Source organism: Neoarius graeffei, chromosome 15 (assembly GCF_027579695.1).
Source record: "Neoarius graeffei isolate fNeoGra1 chromosome 15, fNeoGra1.pri, whole genome shotgun sequence".
Classification (NCBI taxonomy): Eukaryota; Metazoa; Chordata; class Actinopteri; order Siluriformes; family Ariidae; genus Neoarius; species Neoarius graeffei.
In genome coordinates this window covers 18,704,917-18,719,415 of record NC_083583.1, presented here as the reverse complement: position 1 = coordinate 18,719,415, position 14,499 = coordinate 18,704,917, and the positions used below count along the sequence as shown (strand labels likewise).

Below are 14,499 nucleotides of genomic sequence, written 5' to 3'. Positions count from 1 at the left end.
TACCGGGAAAAAGTCTCAATGACATGTGGGAGCACGATGGAGTCCCCCGGATATACCCAGGGCCAAGCCTCTATCCCTGAGTAACGATGGCCAGGACTGATGTGCGTACCAAATTTCATGAGTTTTCACCCATGGGAACTACCTAAAAAATGACCAAGTCTTGAAGAAAAATAATAATAATAGGGTCATTCCATGTCAACTCAACCGGAGCCTCCCACCTCAAATTTTTTATTTTGCTTAAACTTTGCACACTGCAAGTAGCATGCCTTGGTAGTACTAAGGCCAAGTATTTAAGCTTAATTATTGCTAACTGTTGAGATTCAGCCTTGTTTTTGAAGTAGGGGTCATTTCCTTCTTGAATGCTTCAATTCTGGAGCAACTTTGTGCATCTAGAAAAAGTACTTGCAGAAGTGTTAGGTCTATGACATGGATTTTATTATCAGAAAAGTTGGTCCTCTCCTGATTTTAACCATTATTGTCTACATATTTTGTCCAGTTTAGCCCTCAGGTGGTATAGAAAAAGCAAAAATCACAGAGACGAAAATTCGCTAGTGTATTTTTACGATTTTGATTTCTTCATTACTCTTAGCTTAGTGATGATAGAGACTTAAAATTTTTAATGTACATTGTCAGTAAACTTCTTAAGCATATTAAACACGCTCGAGGCCCCAGTGGTTATATTCACTGACTTATTAACCCCTGAAGTTGGACCCAGAATGAAAAGTGATATTTTTGTCATAATTGGATACATTTCTCAAAAGGGACACATTATAGCAATTTCAGTTTTTTTTGTGCTTGAAAATATATGCCTTGGTAATAATATGTGAAAAAAATGGAAGATGTAATGCTCTCCCTTTTGTAGTTACAAGACAATTGGACCCGGGGTCTGACATTAACCAACTGCTAGAAATCCTCTGAAAAAGGGAACACTTGTTTTGTTTAACACAAAAATGTTTATTAACCTAGAGTCTAGCCATACTTCAAGTCAAACATATCTGGCTATCAAAGATAAATTCCGTACAAGCCAGATCATTGATCAACATGTATTAATTATCACAGCAAAATATGATAATTTCCAAAAAACTCTAGGTAATGTTCAAAACAAGTCACTCATCTCGTCTTCTTCTGCTTTATCCAGGGCCGGGTCGCGGAGGCAGCAGTCTAAGCATGGAAGCCCAAACTTCCCTTTCCCCAGACATCTCGGCCAGCTCCTCGGGAAGAACACTGAGGCGTTCCCAGGCCAGCTGAGAGACATAGTCCCTCCAGCGTGTCCTGGGTCTTCCCCAGGGCCTCCTCCCGGGGGGACATGCCTGGAACACCTCCCCAGGGAGGCGTCCAGGAGGCATCCGAAAGAGATGCCCGAGCCACCTCAGCTGATTCCTCTCGATGTGGAGGAGCAGCGGCTCTACTCTGAGCTCTTCCCAAGTGACTGTGCTTCTCACCCTATCTCTAAGGGAGCGCCCAGCCACCCTGCGAAGGAAACTCATTTCGGCCGCTTGTATCCGCGATCTTGTTCTTTCGGTCATTACCCAAAGCTCATGACCATAGGTGAGAGTCGGAACGTAGATCGACCGGTAAATTGAGAGCTTCGCCTTTTGGCTCAGCTCCTTCTTCACCATGACGGACTGGTAAAGCGACCGCATCACTGCGGAGGCTGCACCGATCCGCCTGTTGATCTCACGCTCCATCCTTCCCTCACTCGTCAACAAGATCCCGAGATACTTAAACTCCTCCACTTGAGGCAGGACTTCTCCACCAACCTGAAGAGGGCGAGCCACCCTTTTCCGGTCGAGAACCATGGCCTCGGACTTGGAGGTGCTGATTCTCATCCCAGCCGCTTCACACTCGACTGCAAACCGCCCCAGTGCATGCTGAAGGTCCTGGTTTGAAGAAGCCAACAAGACAACATCATCCGCAAAAAGCAGAGATGAAATCCTGTGGTTCCCAAACAGGATTCCTTCCGGCCCCTGGCTGCGCCTAGAAATTCTGTCCATAAAAATGATGAACAGAACCGGTGACAAAGGGCAGCCCTGCCGGAGTTCAACATGCACTGGGAACAGGTCTGACTTACTGCCGGCAATGCGAACCAGACTCTTGCTCTGTTCGTACAGGGACCGGACAGCCCTTAGCAAAGAGCCCCAAACCCCATACTCCTGAAGCACCCCCCACAGAATACCACAGGGGACACGGTCGAATGCCTTCTCCAGATCCACAAAGCACATGTGGACTGGTTGGGCAAACTCCCATGAACCCTCTAGCACCCTATGAAGGGTATAGAGCTGGTCCAGTGTTCTGCGACCAGGACGAAAACCGCATTGTTCCTCTTGGATCCAAGGTTTGACTATCAGTCGAATTCTCCTCTCCAGTACCCTGAAGTAAACCTTCCCTGGGAGGCTGAGAAGTGTGATTCCCCTATAATTGGAGCACACTCTCCGGTCCCCTTTCTTAAAAAGAGGGACCACCACCCCAGTCTGCCACTCCAGAGGCACTGTCCCCGACCGCCACGCGATGTTGCAGAGGCGTATCAACCAAGACAGCCCCACAACATCCAGAGACTTGAGATACTCAGGGCGGATCTCATCCACCCCCGGTGCCTTGCCACCGAGGAGCTTGCAAACCACCTCAGTGACTTCGGCTTGGGTAATGGACGAGTCCACCTCTGAGTCATCAGCCTCAGTCTCCTCAATGGAAGACATGACGGTGGGATTGAGGAGATCCTCATAGTATTCCTTCCACCTCCTGACAATGTCCCCAGTCGAGGTCAACAGCTCCCCACCCGCACTGTAAACAGTGTTGGCAGAGTACTGCTTCCCCCTCCTGAGGCGCCGGACGGTTTGCCAGAATTTTTTCAAGGCCGACCGATAGTCCTTCTCCATGGGCTCCCCGAACTCCTCCCAGTTCCGAGTTTTTGCCTCCACAACTGCCCGAGCTGCAGCACGCCTGGTCTGCCGATACCCGTCAACTGCCTCAGGAGTCCTGGAGGTCAACATGGCCTGATAGGACTCCTTCTTCAGCTTGACGGCATCCCTTACTTCTGGTGTCCACCACCGGGTTCGGGGATTGCCGCCACGACAGGCACCGGAGACCTTGCGGCCACAGCTCCGAACAACTGCATCCACAATGGAGGTAGAGAACATGGTCCACTCAGACTCAATGTCCCCCGCCTCCCTCGGAAGCTGGGAAAAGCTCTCCCGGAGGTGGGAGTTAAAGACCTCCCCAACAGACTGCTCGGCCAGACGTTCCCAGCAGACCCTCACCATACATTTGGGCCTGTCAGGTCTGTCCGGCTTCCTCCTCCGCCAGCGGATCCAACTCACCACCAGGTGGTGATCAGTTGACAGCTCAGCCCCTCTCTTCACCCGAGTGTCCAAGACATAGGGCCGGAGATCAGATGAAACGACAACAAAGTCGATCATTGACCTCCGACCTAAGGTGTCCTGGTGCCACGTGCACTTATGGACACCCCTATGCTCGAACATGGTGTTCGTTATGGACAAACCATGACTAGCACAGAAGTCCAATAACAAAACACCACTCGGGTTCAGATCGGGGAGGCCGTTCCTCCCAACCACGCCCCTCCAGGTGTCACTGTCATCGCCCACATGAGCATTGAAGTCCCCCAGTAGCACAATGGAGTCCCCAGTCTGAGCACCCCTCAGTACCTCTCCCAGGGACTCCAAGAAGGCCGGATACTCTATACTGCTTTTCGGCCCATAGGCACAAACAACAGCAAGAGCCCTCTCCCCAATCCGAAGGCGCAGAGAGGCGACCCTCTCGTTCACTGGGGTAAACTCCAACAAATGGCGGCTGAGCTGGGGAGCTATAAGCAAGCCCACACCAGCCCGCCGCCGCTCACCATGGGCGACTCCAGAGAAGTGGAGAGTCCAGCCCCTCTCGAGGAGCTGGGTTCCAGAGCCCAAGCTGTGCGTGGAGGTGAGGCAGACTATCTCTAGCCGGTACCTCTCAACCTCCCGCACAAGCTCAGGCTCTTTCCCCCCCAGCGAAGTGACATTCCATGTCCCAACAGCTAGCCGCTGTGTCCGGGGATCAGGTCGTCAAGGCCCCTGCCTTCAACTGCCACCCAATCCACACTGCACCAGTCCCCTACTGCTACCTCTGTGGGTGGTGAACCCACAGGAGGTCGGGCCCACGTCACCTCTTCGGGCTGAGCCCGGCCGGGCCCCATGGGCAAAGGCCCGGCCACCAAGCGCTCGCATACGAGCCCCAACCCCAGGCTTGGCTCCAGGGTGGGGCCCCGGCTGCGCCATACCGGGCGACGTCACGGTCCTTGGTTGTTTCTCCATAAGGGTTTTGGTGAACTGCTCTTGGTCTGGCCTGTCACCTAGGACCTGTCTGCCTTGGGAAACCCTAACAGGGGCATAATGCCCCCGACAACATAGCTCCTAGGATCATTCAAGCACACGAACCCCTCCGCCACAATAAGGTGGCAGTTCTAGGAGGGGCAAAACAAGTCACATTATATATTATTAATGCCAATCCATATACACTGGTAATATTTCTAAGAGTTCATCCATGCACACTTGTGAACAACTTATAACACTGTCTCTGATTTTGTCAATGTCCATCTGTTGGAACTTGTACTGTCTGCCTGTAGTTGTACTGCGAAGTGGCAGCAAGCACAGCACATGGCCCACAGGAACCCAGCACTCGTCCTTCTGCCTGGGCCATTTGTACACGCAAGGATTCTGTGTTTGCCTCATGAAAGTGATGAGTAGATCATCCTTGTCTTCGTCTACCTCAGGGGTTTTCAAAGTGTGGGAGAATCACCCTCCCCCTGAGAGCAAATAAACAGCGCCCCCCTACAATTTTTGTTGTTGCTATACTTAATGTTCCATTCGTATTTTTAAAAAATGGTTGTTGTACATTTTTATTTTTTTCTTTTACACATTTTAAGCATCTGTGCTTTTTGAAAAATCTTTTTTTACGCATTTAAAACATATGAGCTTTATTAAAACATCTTTTTTTTACACATTTTAAACATCTGTGCTTTTTAAAACTTTTTTACACATTTTAAAACATCTGTGCTTTTTAAAACCTTTTTTTACACATTTTTAAACATCTGTGCTTTTTAAAACTTTTTTTTTTTACACATTTTTAAACATCTGTGCTTTTTGAAAAATCTTTTTTTACACATTTAAAACATATGAGCTTTATTAAAACATCTTTTTTACACATTTTAAACATCTGTGCTTTTTAAAACATTTTTTTACACATTTTAAACATCTGTGCTTTTTAAAAAAAAAAAAACATCTTGTTGAGAGCTAGCACCTCTCAGCAGACAACACACTGTGGCAGTGGAGCATCTTCAGATCCAGTCCATGAAAATCCAAACTTTAAATAATCGTGGTCATACTTCCTGCTTTTTTTTGCTTGGCCCAGACTCTGTCTCCTCACTCACTGTAGCTTTAGGTACTAAAAATCGATCCACTTTGTCTCTGGCAAAGGCTAGCTGAAGTTCGCTAAATGTCCGCAATAGTAACTTATTCTGGTTTATTTTTCCTCACGTTGCGCCCCCCTGAAGAACTCTGGCGCCCCCTAGGGGAGGCACGCCCCACACTTTGAAAAGCCCTGGTCTACCTCTAGCACACTTCCTATGTACCAGACCTGGTCATAGACGGCTGCCACATATGCACCAGGCTTGTATTCTTGGATATCATAATGTGCTAGAGTCCCACTTGTCATGGAAATACACTACCATTCAAAAGTTTGGGGTCACCCAGACAATTTTGTGTTTTCCATGAAAAGTCACACTTGTATTTCCCACCATAAGTTGTAAAATGAATAGAAAATATAGTCAAGACATTTTTCTGGCCATTTTGAGCATTTAATCGACCCCACAAATGTGATGCTCCAGAAACTCAATCTGCTCAAAGGAAGGTCAGTTTTATAGCTTCTCTAAAGAGCTAAACTGTTTTCAGCTGTGCTAACATGATTGTACAAGGGTTTTCTAATCATCCATTAGCCTTCTGAGGCAATGAGCAAACACATTGTACCATTAGAACACTGGAGTGAGAGTTGCTGGAAATGGGCCTCTATACACCTATGGAGATATTGCACCAAAAACCAGACATTTGCAGCTAGAATAGTCATTTACCACATTAGCAATGTATAGAGTGGATTTCTGATTAGTTTAAAGTGATCTTCATTGAAAAGAACAGTGCTTTTCTTTCAAAAATAAGGACATTTCAAAGTGACCCCAAACTTTTGAATGGTAGTGTATCTGCAGAGATCCTGTACATTCTCAGGTTAGGCCCATCAGGTATGAAGCTGTGATGGCTTCTAATGCCAGGCACCTTCTTTGCACTGTTCTTCTTGGGCCTGTGATGCTTCTGCCACATCTTCCTTAGAGACGTACAAGAACTTGATACCTTAGATTTCCCTGACAGCCCATTCATAGAGTGCAATAGGCGACAGGATGTGGTTACTTGTAGCTTGGAGGCTTGCCCGACCAGCAAGCCTTTTTACGGTACCCCTAATGCGAGTTGCCGTGACTACATACTTTATTTCAACCTAGAAGCCACTATAAAGACTTTATTGTTTGAAGATTTAAAACCCTCCTGTGACCTTGAAAACAAGGTCAAGTAGGTTATACGGGTCAAAAGATCTCGTCAAAGTCTATTAAATCATATCACAAAGTAAATGCAACTTGAAAAGGCCACTGAAATACAGGCCCAAATCCTCCCCATTGGGAATACATGTAAATTGCCCCAAAAACAATTAACTTTGGTCTATAAAGTCAGTAAAATAGGTCACAGTGACCCAGTTTTTGGTGAGCTAGGTTGTGGTCACCCAAGGTATAATCAGGCCATATATGAGCCTCCTAGCTCTTACAGTGTCAAAGCACACCCTGCTAACGGACAGACGGATGCCGGACTAAGCTATTTGAACAGCTTTGCTGCTGAAGTCAGCAAAGCTAAAAATAAATTACCACAAATTTAAATACCACAGATCATCATAATTAACAATTTATGCAAGGTCAAAGTTGGCTCAGAAGAGAAAACTAGCATTTTTTTGTGTATAAATGATGCCAATATTTTTCTAAGAAGGAAAGACATTATATACGTAATTATTATATATTATTTGATATTATTAACCTACTTGGGCAGCACGGTGGTGTAGTGGTTAGCGCTGTCGCCTCACAGCAAGAAGGTCCGGGTTCGAGCCCTGTGGCCGGCGAGGGCCTTTCTGTGCGGAGTTTGCATGTTCTCCCCGTGTCCGCGTGGGTTTCCTCCGGGTGCTCCGGTTTCCCCCACAGTCCAAAGACATGCAGGTTAGGTTAACTGGTGACTCTAAATTGACCGTAGATGTGAGTGTGAATGGTTGTGTGTCTATGTGTCAGCCCTGTGATGACCTGGCAACTTGTCCAGGGTGTACCCCGCCTTTCGCCCGTAGTCAGCTGGGATAGGCTCCAGCTTGCCTGCGACCCTGTAGAAGGATAAAGCGGCTAGAGATAATGAGATGAGATGAGATTAACCTACTTTAAATATAAATAATACCAGCTATGTACTGCGTGTCTCTCCCTGGATTTTGACCCCCTAAAATAAGGGATAATTTGGCATTTTCATTCTGGGTCAAGTTTGCATGTTCCTTCCTTTAAGATATATAACATCTACAGCCATGCAAATACACGAATGGTATAAGAAGTTGGTCCACAATAGTATGGTGTTAAAGATATGGACAGCTGTGGTGTAGTTTTTTCATAATAAGCACTTTAACTTATTAGAAAATGCAATTATGACTGGGTAAATTATTTTTTCTATTTTTAACATGCTGCCCTTCATACATATGTTCAAAGCTGATGATAATGAGGCCCAAATCCTAAAATATACCTTCCAAACGTACACTACAAGCAAAATAATGAAGATATGGCCATCATAAATGTCTTTTTTTATAGCCCTAATTTTGCTCCAGCTTATAGGCAAAAATTGAAATTTTGACACCCCCCCCTTATACAAATTGTGCTGAAATGAGCTCATAGATCATCACAGAGACCTAATATTTGGGCTTTGGTCATCATATATGTGTATCTATCACTGGAAGAAAAATTATCAAAAAAATTTGAGGTGGGAAAACCTTTGACTTTTGGTTGATTTGACATGGAATGACCCAATAATAAGATCCCTTAGTAAAACAATAGTGCCTTGCACCTTGGTGCAGCACCTTCTGGTGGACACCGGAGGCCACATACCTCTGGTGCGCGAGCCCTAAATACACGAGTAGCCCGAGTCTGCAACACAGCTCTGACAAGAGTAATGGCGTACAAAAGTCATTTCCATCAAAAAGGTTTGAAGGACTCAGAGAGAGAAATAGTTTTCAGAAAAATAAGACTAATAATACTGATAAAATTTTGAACTTAAATCATGTTTCTCATCTGGTTTGTCCTCCCACAGTGTAATTTAATGTATGGTTGGAAGCTTTATTCATACCACACTCTTCTACATGCTGCCAAGACCATCGTAAGCTTACAACTGGGGATCTTCAACTATGAGGAAGTATGTGAGATCGTCATAGACATGTAACTCAATAAGGAATCTTAATGATCTTAAATCTTGTTTTCCCCCCCCCATAAAACCCCAGGTTTTACATTACAATCCTGTTCTTGGTGCATTCATCATCGGTTCTTGCATCATCTTCATGACGTTTGTGGTTCTGAACTTATTTATATCCGTTATCCTGGTGGCATTTTCTGAAGAACAGATCCACCATAAGGTACAGATATTTACCTGCATTTTTAATTAAACTATACAAAGAACAATTTAAACCCAGTTTTAAAAATTTGTCTATTTCTTAGCCATCTGAAGAAGAGGAAATTGTGGATCTGATGCTGATGAAGATATGCAGCCTTTTGGGAATCAAGGTTAAGAAGAACCAGTTGCCTGAGGAACCAAGAGCAACACCTTTTGCCATCTCATAAAATGTACAACCGAGAGAAATATAATCGTAGTATATGAAGTGGATAATAGAAGCTTTTATGTAATGCTCTTTTTGTCTTTGGAAATTGTAGAGTTATTAATATCTCCATGCACAACGCTGTAATTAGCGTTAAAGGCTTGATGTGAAAGGTGTTACATGTACTAAGTGTAGGCCTTTATTATATAACCTGTAAAACAGCCCTACAGGGTTCTGTACAAGGCTTTTAACTGCTTGATTTCTTTCTGGTGTCCTTAAATAATAATTAAAAAAAAAATCTACAAACCTTGGTCTGTGTTGAATAGTGTTGTAGTGAAGACCACCTCAACCAAGAACAGACCAAAGCAAAGGCAGGGCGAAATCATGTCACGACCAGAACCAGACCCATATGAGTGTGTGAGAAGGGTGGGGTGGGGAGGAGCGATGGCCGTTAACAGTAACAAATTTAAAATTAGCAATGAGTCACATTATTGGGTGCATTTGAAGCAGAAAATTTTACTGTTCATCCAATCACAGTAACTAACTATGTTAAATAAATCAGACAATACACAGGCAATTTCATGATATTCCTGCAGTTGTGGTCTTGACAGGTCTTGAAATATAAAATCCCAATACCCTCCATATCTGACACCGAGACAAGACCGAGTAGAAATATGGTCCAGTCTGAGACAAGACCGGGGTTGTACTTGATTGGTCTTGGTCTCATCACTAGTGTTGGATACATGAAGCTCCCCCCCATAACAGTAGGACCAGCTGTAATATCTCTTTCTAACTTGTAGCTGAAGCGTTATATAATCCAAGCTGAATAAACAATTCATTTACTAAATGTATAAATTATTGATATGAAGTTTTCTGTAACGTTTGTTTCAAACTAATGGAAGGAGTCTCCAGCGTCACTGCTTTCCAAGTCAGTTTTCCACCATGAGAAAGTCTTCAAGGGTGAAAATCTTGCACTTGCAGGTTTCTCAGTAACAATCCATCCATCCATCCATCCATCCATCTTCTGCCGCTTATCCGGATCTGGGTCGCGGTGGTAGCAGCCTAAGCAGAGTAGCCCAGACTAGCCCGGGGGGGGGGGGGGGGGGGGGGGGGGGGGGGGGGAATACCGAGGCGTTCCCAGGCCAGCTGAGAGATGTAATCTCTCCAGTGTGTCCTGGGTCCTCCTCCAGGTGGGGCACGCCCAGAAGACCTCCCTTGGGAGGCATCCTAACAAGGTGCCCGAACCACCTCAACTGACTCCTTTCGATGTAGAGGAGCAGTGGTTCTACTCAGTCTCTCCCGAATAAATAACAAGCGGCATCTTATTTACTTCAAGTGAAAGAAGAGAGAGGCTTACATTACATTACAGGCATTTAGCAGACACTCTTATCCAGAGCGATGTACAACATACCCTGGCAGTTAGGTACCTTCCTCAAGGACACTTCAGCTACTCCTGCTCGTCCAGGGACTCGAACCTTTTGGTCCGAAAGCTGCTTCTCTAACTTCTAGACCATGGCTTCCTCAAAGGTGATGGAATGAGTGTTGAAAGTAGCCATGTTTTAAGGTGATAACAGGAACTAGCTTGTTTTATTGAACATTGTTAAAGTAACTAACCTGATGGTAATTATTAGCAAATTGCTGTGGTGCAAGAGGAATAAAATTTCAAGGCATGCTGTTATTGGAAAATAATCAGTCCGTTTTTCTTTAACAGCACGCTACGTTGTGTTTTATCATTTACGTAGTAAAATAACTTTGAAAACCATCTCCAATGTGTTTGTAGGACACCATATTACCAAAGAAGCCAGTGAAGTCATTTTTCTTTTTAATGTTATATATAGATGGTTCATCCATACATCAACCAAATGCTTGAGACCTTCACAATCCAGCCCAATTGTACATGCGGCAATTAGTTACTCAAACCTTCAGTGCTCTTAACGCAAATGTCCTGAACTGAACGCCAAGAGCATTCCGTTTTCCGGAACCTTAAACATTTCCATTACAAGCAGCAGAAATACTGCCCCGCCACCGAAAACTAATTCATCGGACAACCAGATATCATGGGACAACCTGCCTGCCAAGTAACAGGTACTCTGTTTTAAATAGCATCGTGTTTTTAAAAAAAATTTGAAGTCTGATACAGAAGGCTAAGAGACCTGAACATTATGAAAGTGCTAGTTATTAATTTACAGATTTCAGGCATCACATAGTGCTATGACAAGTATCCAATATGCTACATTTGAATACACATTTGTCACCTTACAAATGCCTCTGGTTGGTTGTCCAGGCTGCTTAAAAATTAAGAGCCTTTCCTTGTATATACATGATTTCCGTTTATGCAGAAAAAAAGTGGACACTACTGCCAGAGGTATAATCTTACAGAGGCCCCTTGGCCAGAACAGTGAAAATGATGAGCTTCAGTCCCACGATCAATTTCAATTATTTATAGCCCCCGATGCATGTAGGTGGGAAGAAAAAGAGCTGCCGTCATGGTATCCCTCTTGTAAATGGATTCCATAAGACAACATTGTTCAAAGCTTCTTTTTACGTCTTGAAAGTTCATCGTTTTTTGTCGTCATTTGTTTTGTTTGTTTTTTTTTTCCCAGCCATTGGTTGCATTTAGTTGCTTTCCCACATCTTCTGGTGCTGTCTAGAGTGATAGTCAGATTGAAGAGTGAGTGAGAAAACCAGTTCCGGAACCACTACTTGAGGGAACAACACAAGCTTTTTTTTCACTTCACTACAATCAGTCACAGGGTAAGAAAGGGGAGGAAAAGGGACGACTCAGTTCATTCCAGGGGCACTGCCGCCAAAGTTGAAAGTGGATGGCACCACTGGAACCGTGAATTTGTAACCCCCGTGCTTCTCGATCATCTTTGATTCTGGAAACAGACAGGGAGAAATACACGGACACAAATTAGCAAAGACAACTCCGATTTCAATTATAAACCTTATATGCTGTTGATTCCATTAAAGAAAGTACTGCAAATGTCTGTAACCTAAATATGAAATGTACTGTGATGAAACGTCAATGCTGGTGTTAATGCTGACAAAATTACCGTCCCCCCCACTTTTAATTTAAAAAATAAAAAAATAAAATTAGCAATTCATGGGTTGAAAATTGGCTCAAAACACCATCTACTGGTTAAATCATCCTGAACCTTGCAAGGCCAATGATGAGGTAAAAGTTGCCCATTTCATACTTCTCCACATCATGAAATTTTGATTTAAAAACATTTCAGCACCCTCTGACCAGAGGTGGGTAGCCTACTTCCCCAATATACCCCCTATCCTTGAGTGGGAGACTGAAACTGTGCTCATTTTCAAAATATGCCTCATACATGCATGCCCCTTTTTAACATCTTTCAAAGCTAGACTGCCTTTCAGATTTTTCAAGTTTAGGTCATAAAAAGAATTTTCCCTGACACCCAATTATTTTTGTTGAGTGGACCGAAAGCTCCGGAATTCGAATCACAGACTTCCAATTTTATTAGTCTTTTTCTTTTAAAAAAAAAAAAAAAAATTAATGAATTTAGGGCCATGTGGCCCTAAATTCTCCATTTTTTTCCCCTGCTTCACTATGACCCAATTCAAGATACTACATTATGCACCACGTGGTGGGCTTTCCCCGTTCACGCAAGGCATTGTGGGATACAAATTTGAAACAAGAGAGGAAAATGGAGGATGCAAATGAAATGTGGAAGACTGACTACAGTCATGGAAAGCGAGAAGAAATGTGTTATTTACCAGCTGGGAGGTCCGTATCGTGAAATACCGTGACCGAGGTCTTGAAAGTACTCCGTATTCAAGGCTGAGGTCACGGTATTTCACCATACAGATCGACCTTAAGCTGGTAAATAATGTATTAATTTTTTTCTTTACCAAATTCTAACAGAAAACGAGAGCACCCGAAAGGGAAAACTGAGCCGAGCCGCCATTTTGAATCCTCATTCACGGCTGTAATGCAAATGGCTTCCTCCTCGGTATACAAGTGCACTTCCATGGCAGGGAAAAAAAAAAAACTACATTTTGCTGCCTATGTAGTCCCCTATTTATACAAAATTGAGTCATTCAGGATTCAGCCATGTTTTTGCTCGGCGTTAGCAACAGTTACAAGTTTTTAGCTTTCTCCTGAAATGTTTTCTTTTATTTCTTCTTCCTCAGGGTAGTAAAACTCGCTTTCGCTGTGAAGACTGTCGTTATTGCTATCCATGCTGTAAAATTAATGCTATTCTCCTGAGAAATGCGAAAATAAACATTGACAAAAATTGCTACGTTTGTTGTGAACGAGCGAGTCGTCAGAGGTCCGCATCGTAGGATACGGACCCGCTCGCCAGCCAATCAGAGTGCACGATTTGATGGAAACCAGACAAAAAAATATATATATATGTTATGTTGCGAAGGAAAGGAAACACAGGACCAAACTAATAAATATCGATGGTCAGCGAGCACCTCGGTGTGATCAGCTGTTCGTTGAGCGACAGAATGCTGTAACTGTCGGTGCACGGTCAAAGGTAAACCTGTAGATGGCAGTAATGCAACACTGGACGCCGCATGCCGGAAAACCCAACAGAAGAAGGGAAAAAAAAAAGAAGCAGGAGGGATCTGGAGCATGCACACACTGGACTTCCTCTGTCTGCTTGAAGTGAGTGATTTCATGCACATTATTTGCTGGTGAATCGCCGCAAATTAAACAACTTCCCAGCCACAGAATGGCCTGGGGTTTTTCTTGTTTGTTTTTTTTTTCTCTGAGATATTGCAGAAACAAACATATCACAATGACCAAATTTCAGTGGGAACTAAATTTCACCGATTTGACGACATCGAAAGGCCGTACAGCTTTAACAGATTACTCTTTGAGGCTAAAGAAGCAGGAAAGGAGAAAAAAAAATGCATTCATACTGAAATAATACTACATCAGAGGTGGGCAATACGATATTGATACTGTTCGACTTCCTCACAATATGCTTTCCTGACACATTGCAATCTCTCAGTTTTAGAACAACCCCCCTGACAAGGAGGAACTGACTCGATCAGGGTGTAATAAAGCCTAAGAACAGTTACATTTTTTTTTCCTCTTTTTTTTTTTGCTGGCCAGGAGTCCAAGAATGTAAAAGGCCATGCTCTGACAAGCAGTTAACAAGATACAAGATCCTTTACATCCAATCAGTGCAACATTAATCAATCATGTACAGCTTGCTTCACATTTCTCAGAGAATACACATTTTAGCCATCATGTGGATTTACAAGGGGGGGGGGTCTGGCTAGTGGGTGAGAATTAGCCAACAAGTGTCATGATATTCGTTTGTCATACTGCCCACTGATAATCTCTAATAATTAACACACACACAAAAAAAAAAAAAAAGACCTTAACTATTAAATAAGCACATCTCTGGCACAGTTAGTAGACATTTCACAGTAGGATGTTGTAATATTTATTAGTTTTTATAGTGATCGTAGGGCGTTTTACCATAGGACAAACTATTCTATATCGGTCATTTTATGTTGATTTTAATCTTGTAATGCACATATCTCATCTCATCTCATTATCTCTAGCCGCTTTATCCTTCTACAGGGTCGCAGGCAAGCTGG

At 43.8% G+C, this 14,499-nt stretch overlaps 2 protein-coding genes across 2 annotated transcripts in view; one reads left to right on the top strand and one right to left on the bottom strand.

Moving 5' to 3' along the window:
• Nucleotides 1–8,935, top strand: part of pkd1l2a (polycystic kidney disease 1 like 2a) — a 49,659-nt gene extending 40,724 nt beyond the window's left edge. The window contains exons 40-42 of the mRNA XM_060940640.1: nt 8,412–8,513; nt 8,599–8,730; nt 8,813–8,935. Of these exons, the coding sequence (XP_060796623.1) occupies nt 8,412–8,513; nt 8,599–8,730; nt 8,813–8,935 (357 nt within the window). The remainder of the gene's footprint in view (nt 1–8,411; nt 8,514–8,598; nt 8,731–8,812) is intronic.
• A 1,780-nt stretch (nt 8,936–10,715) lies between these two features.
• ipo7 (importin 7) overlaps nt 10,716–14,499 on the bottom strand; it is a 62,646-nt gene continuing 58,862 nt past the window's right edge. Inside the window, exon 25 of the mRNA XM_060940952.1 lies at nt 10,716–11,789. Within this exon, the coding sequence (XP_060796935.1) occupies nt 11,692–11,789 (98 nt within the window). The 3' untranslated portion in view covers nt 10,716–11,691. The remainder of the gene's footprint in view (nt 11,790–14,499) is intronic.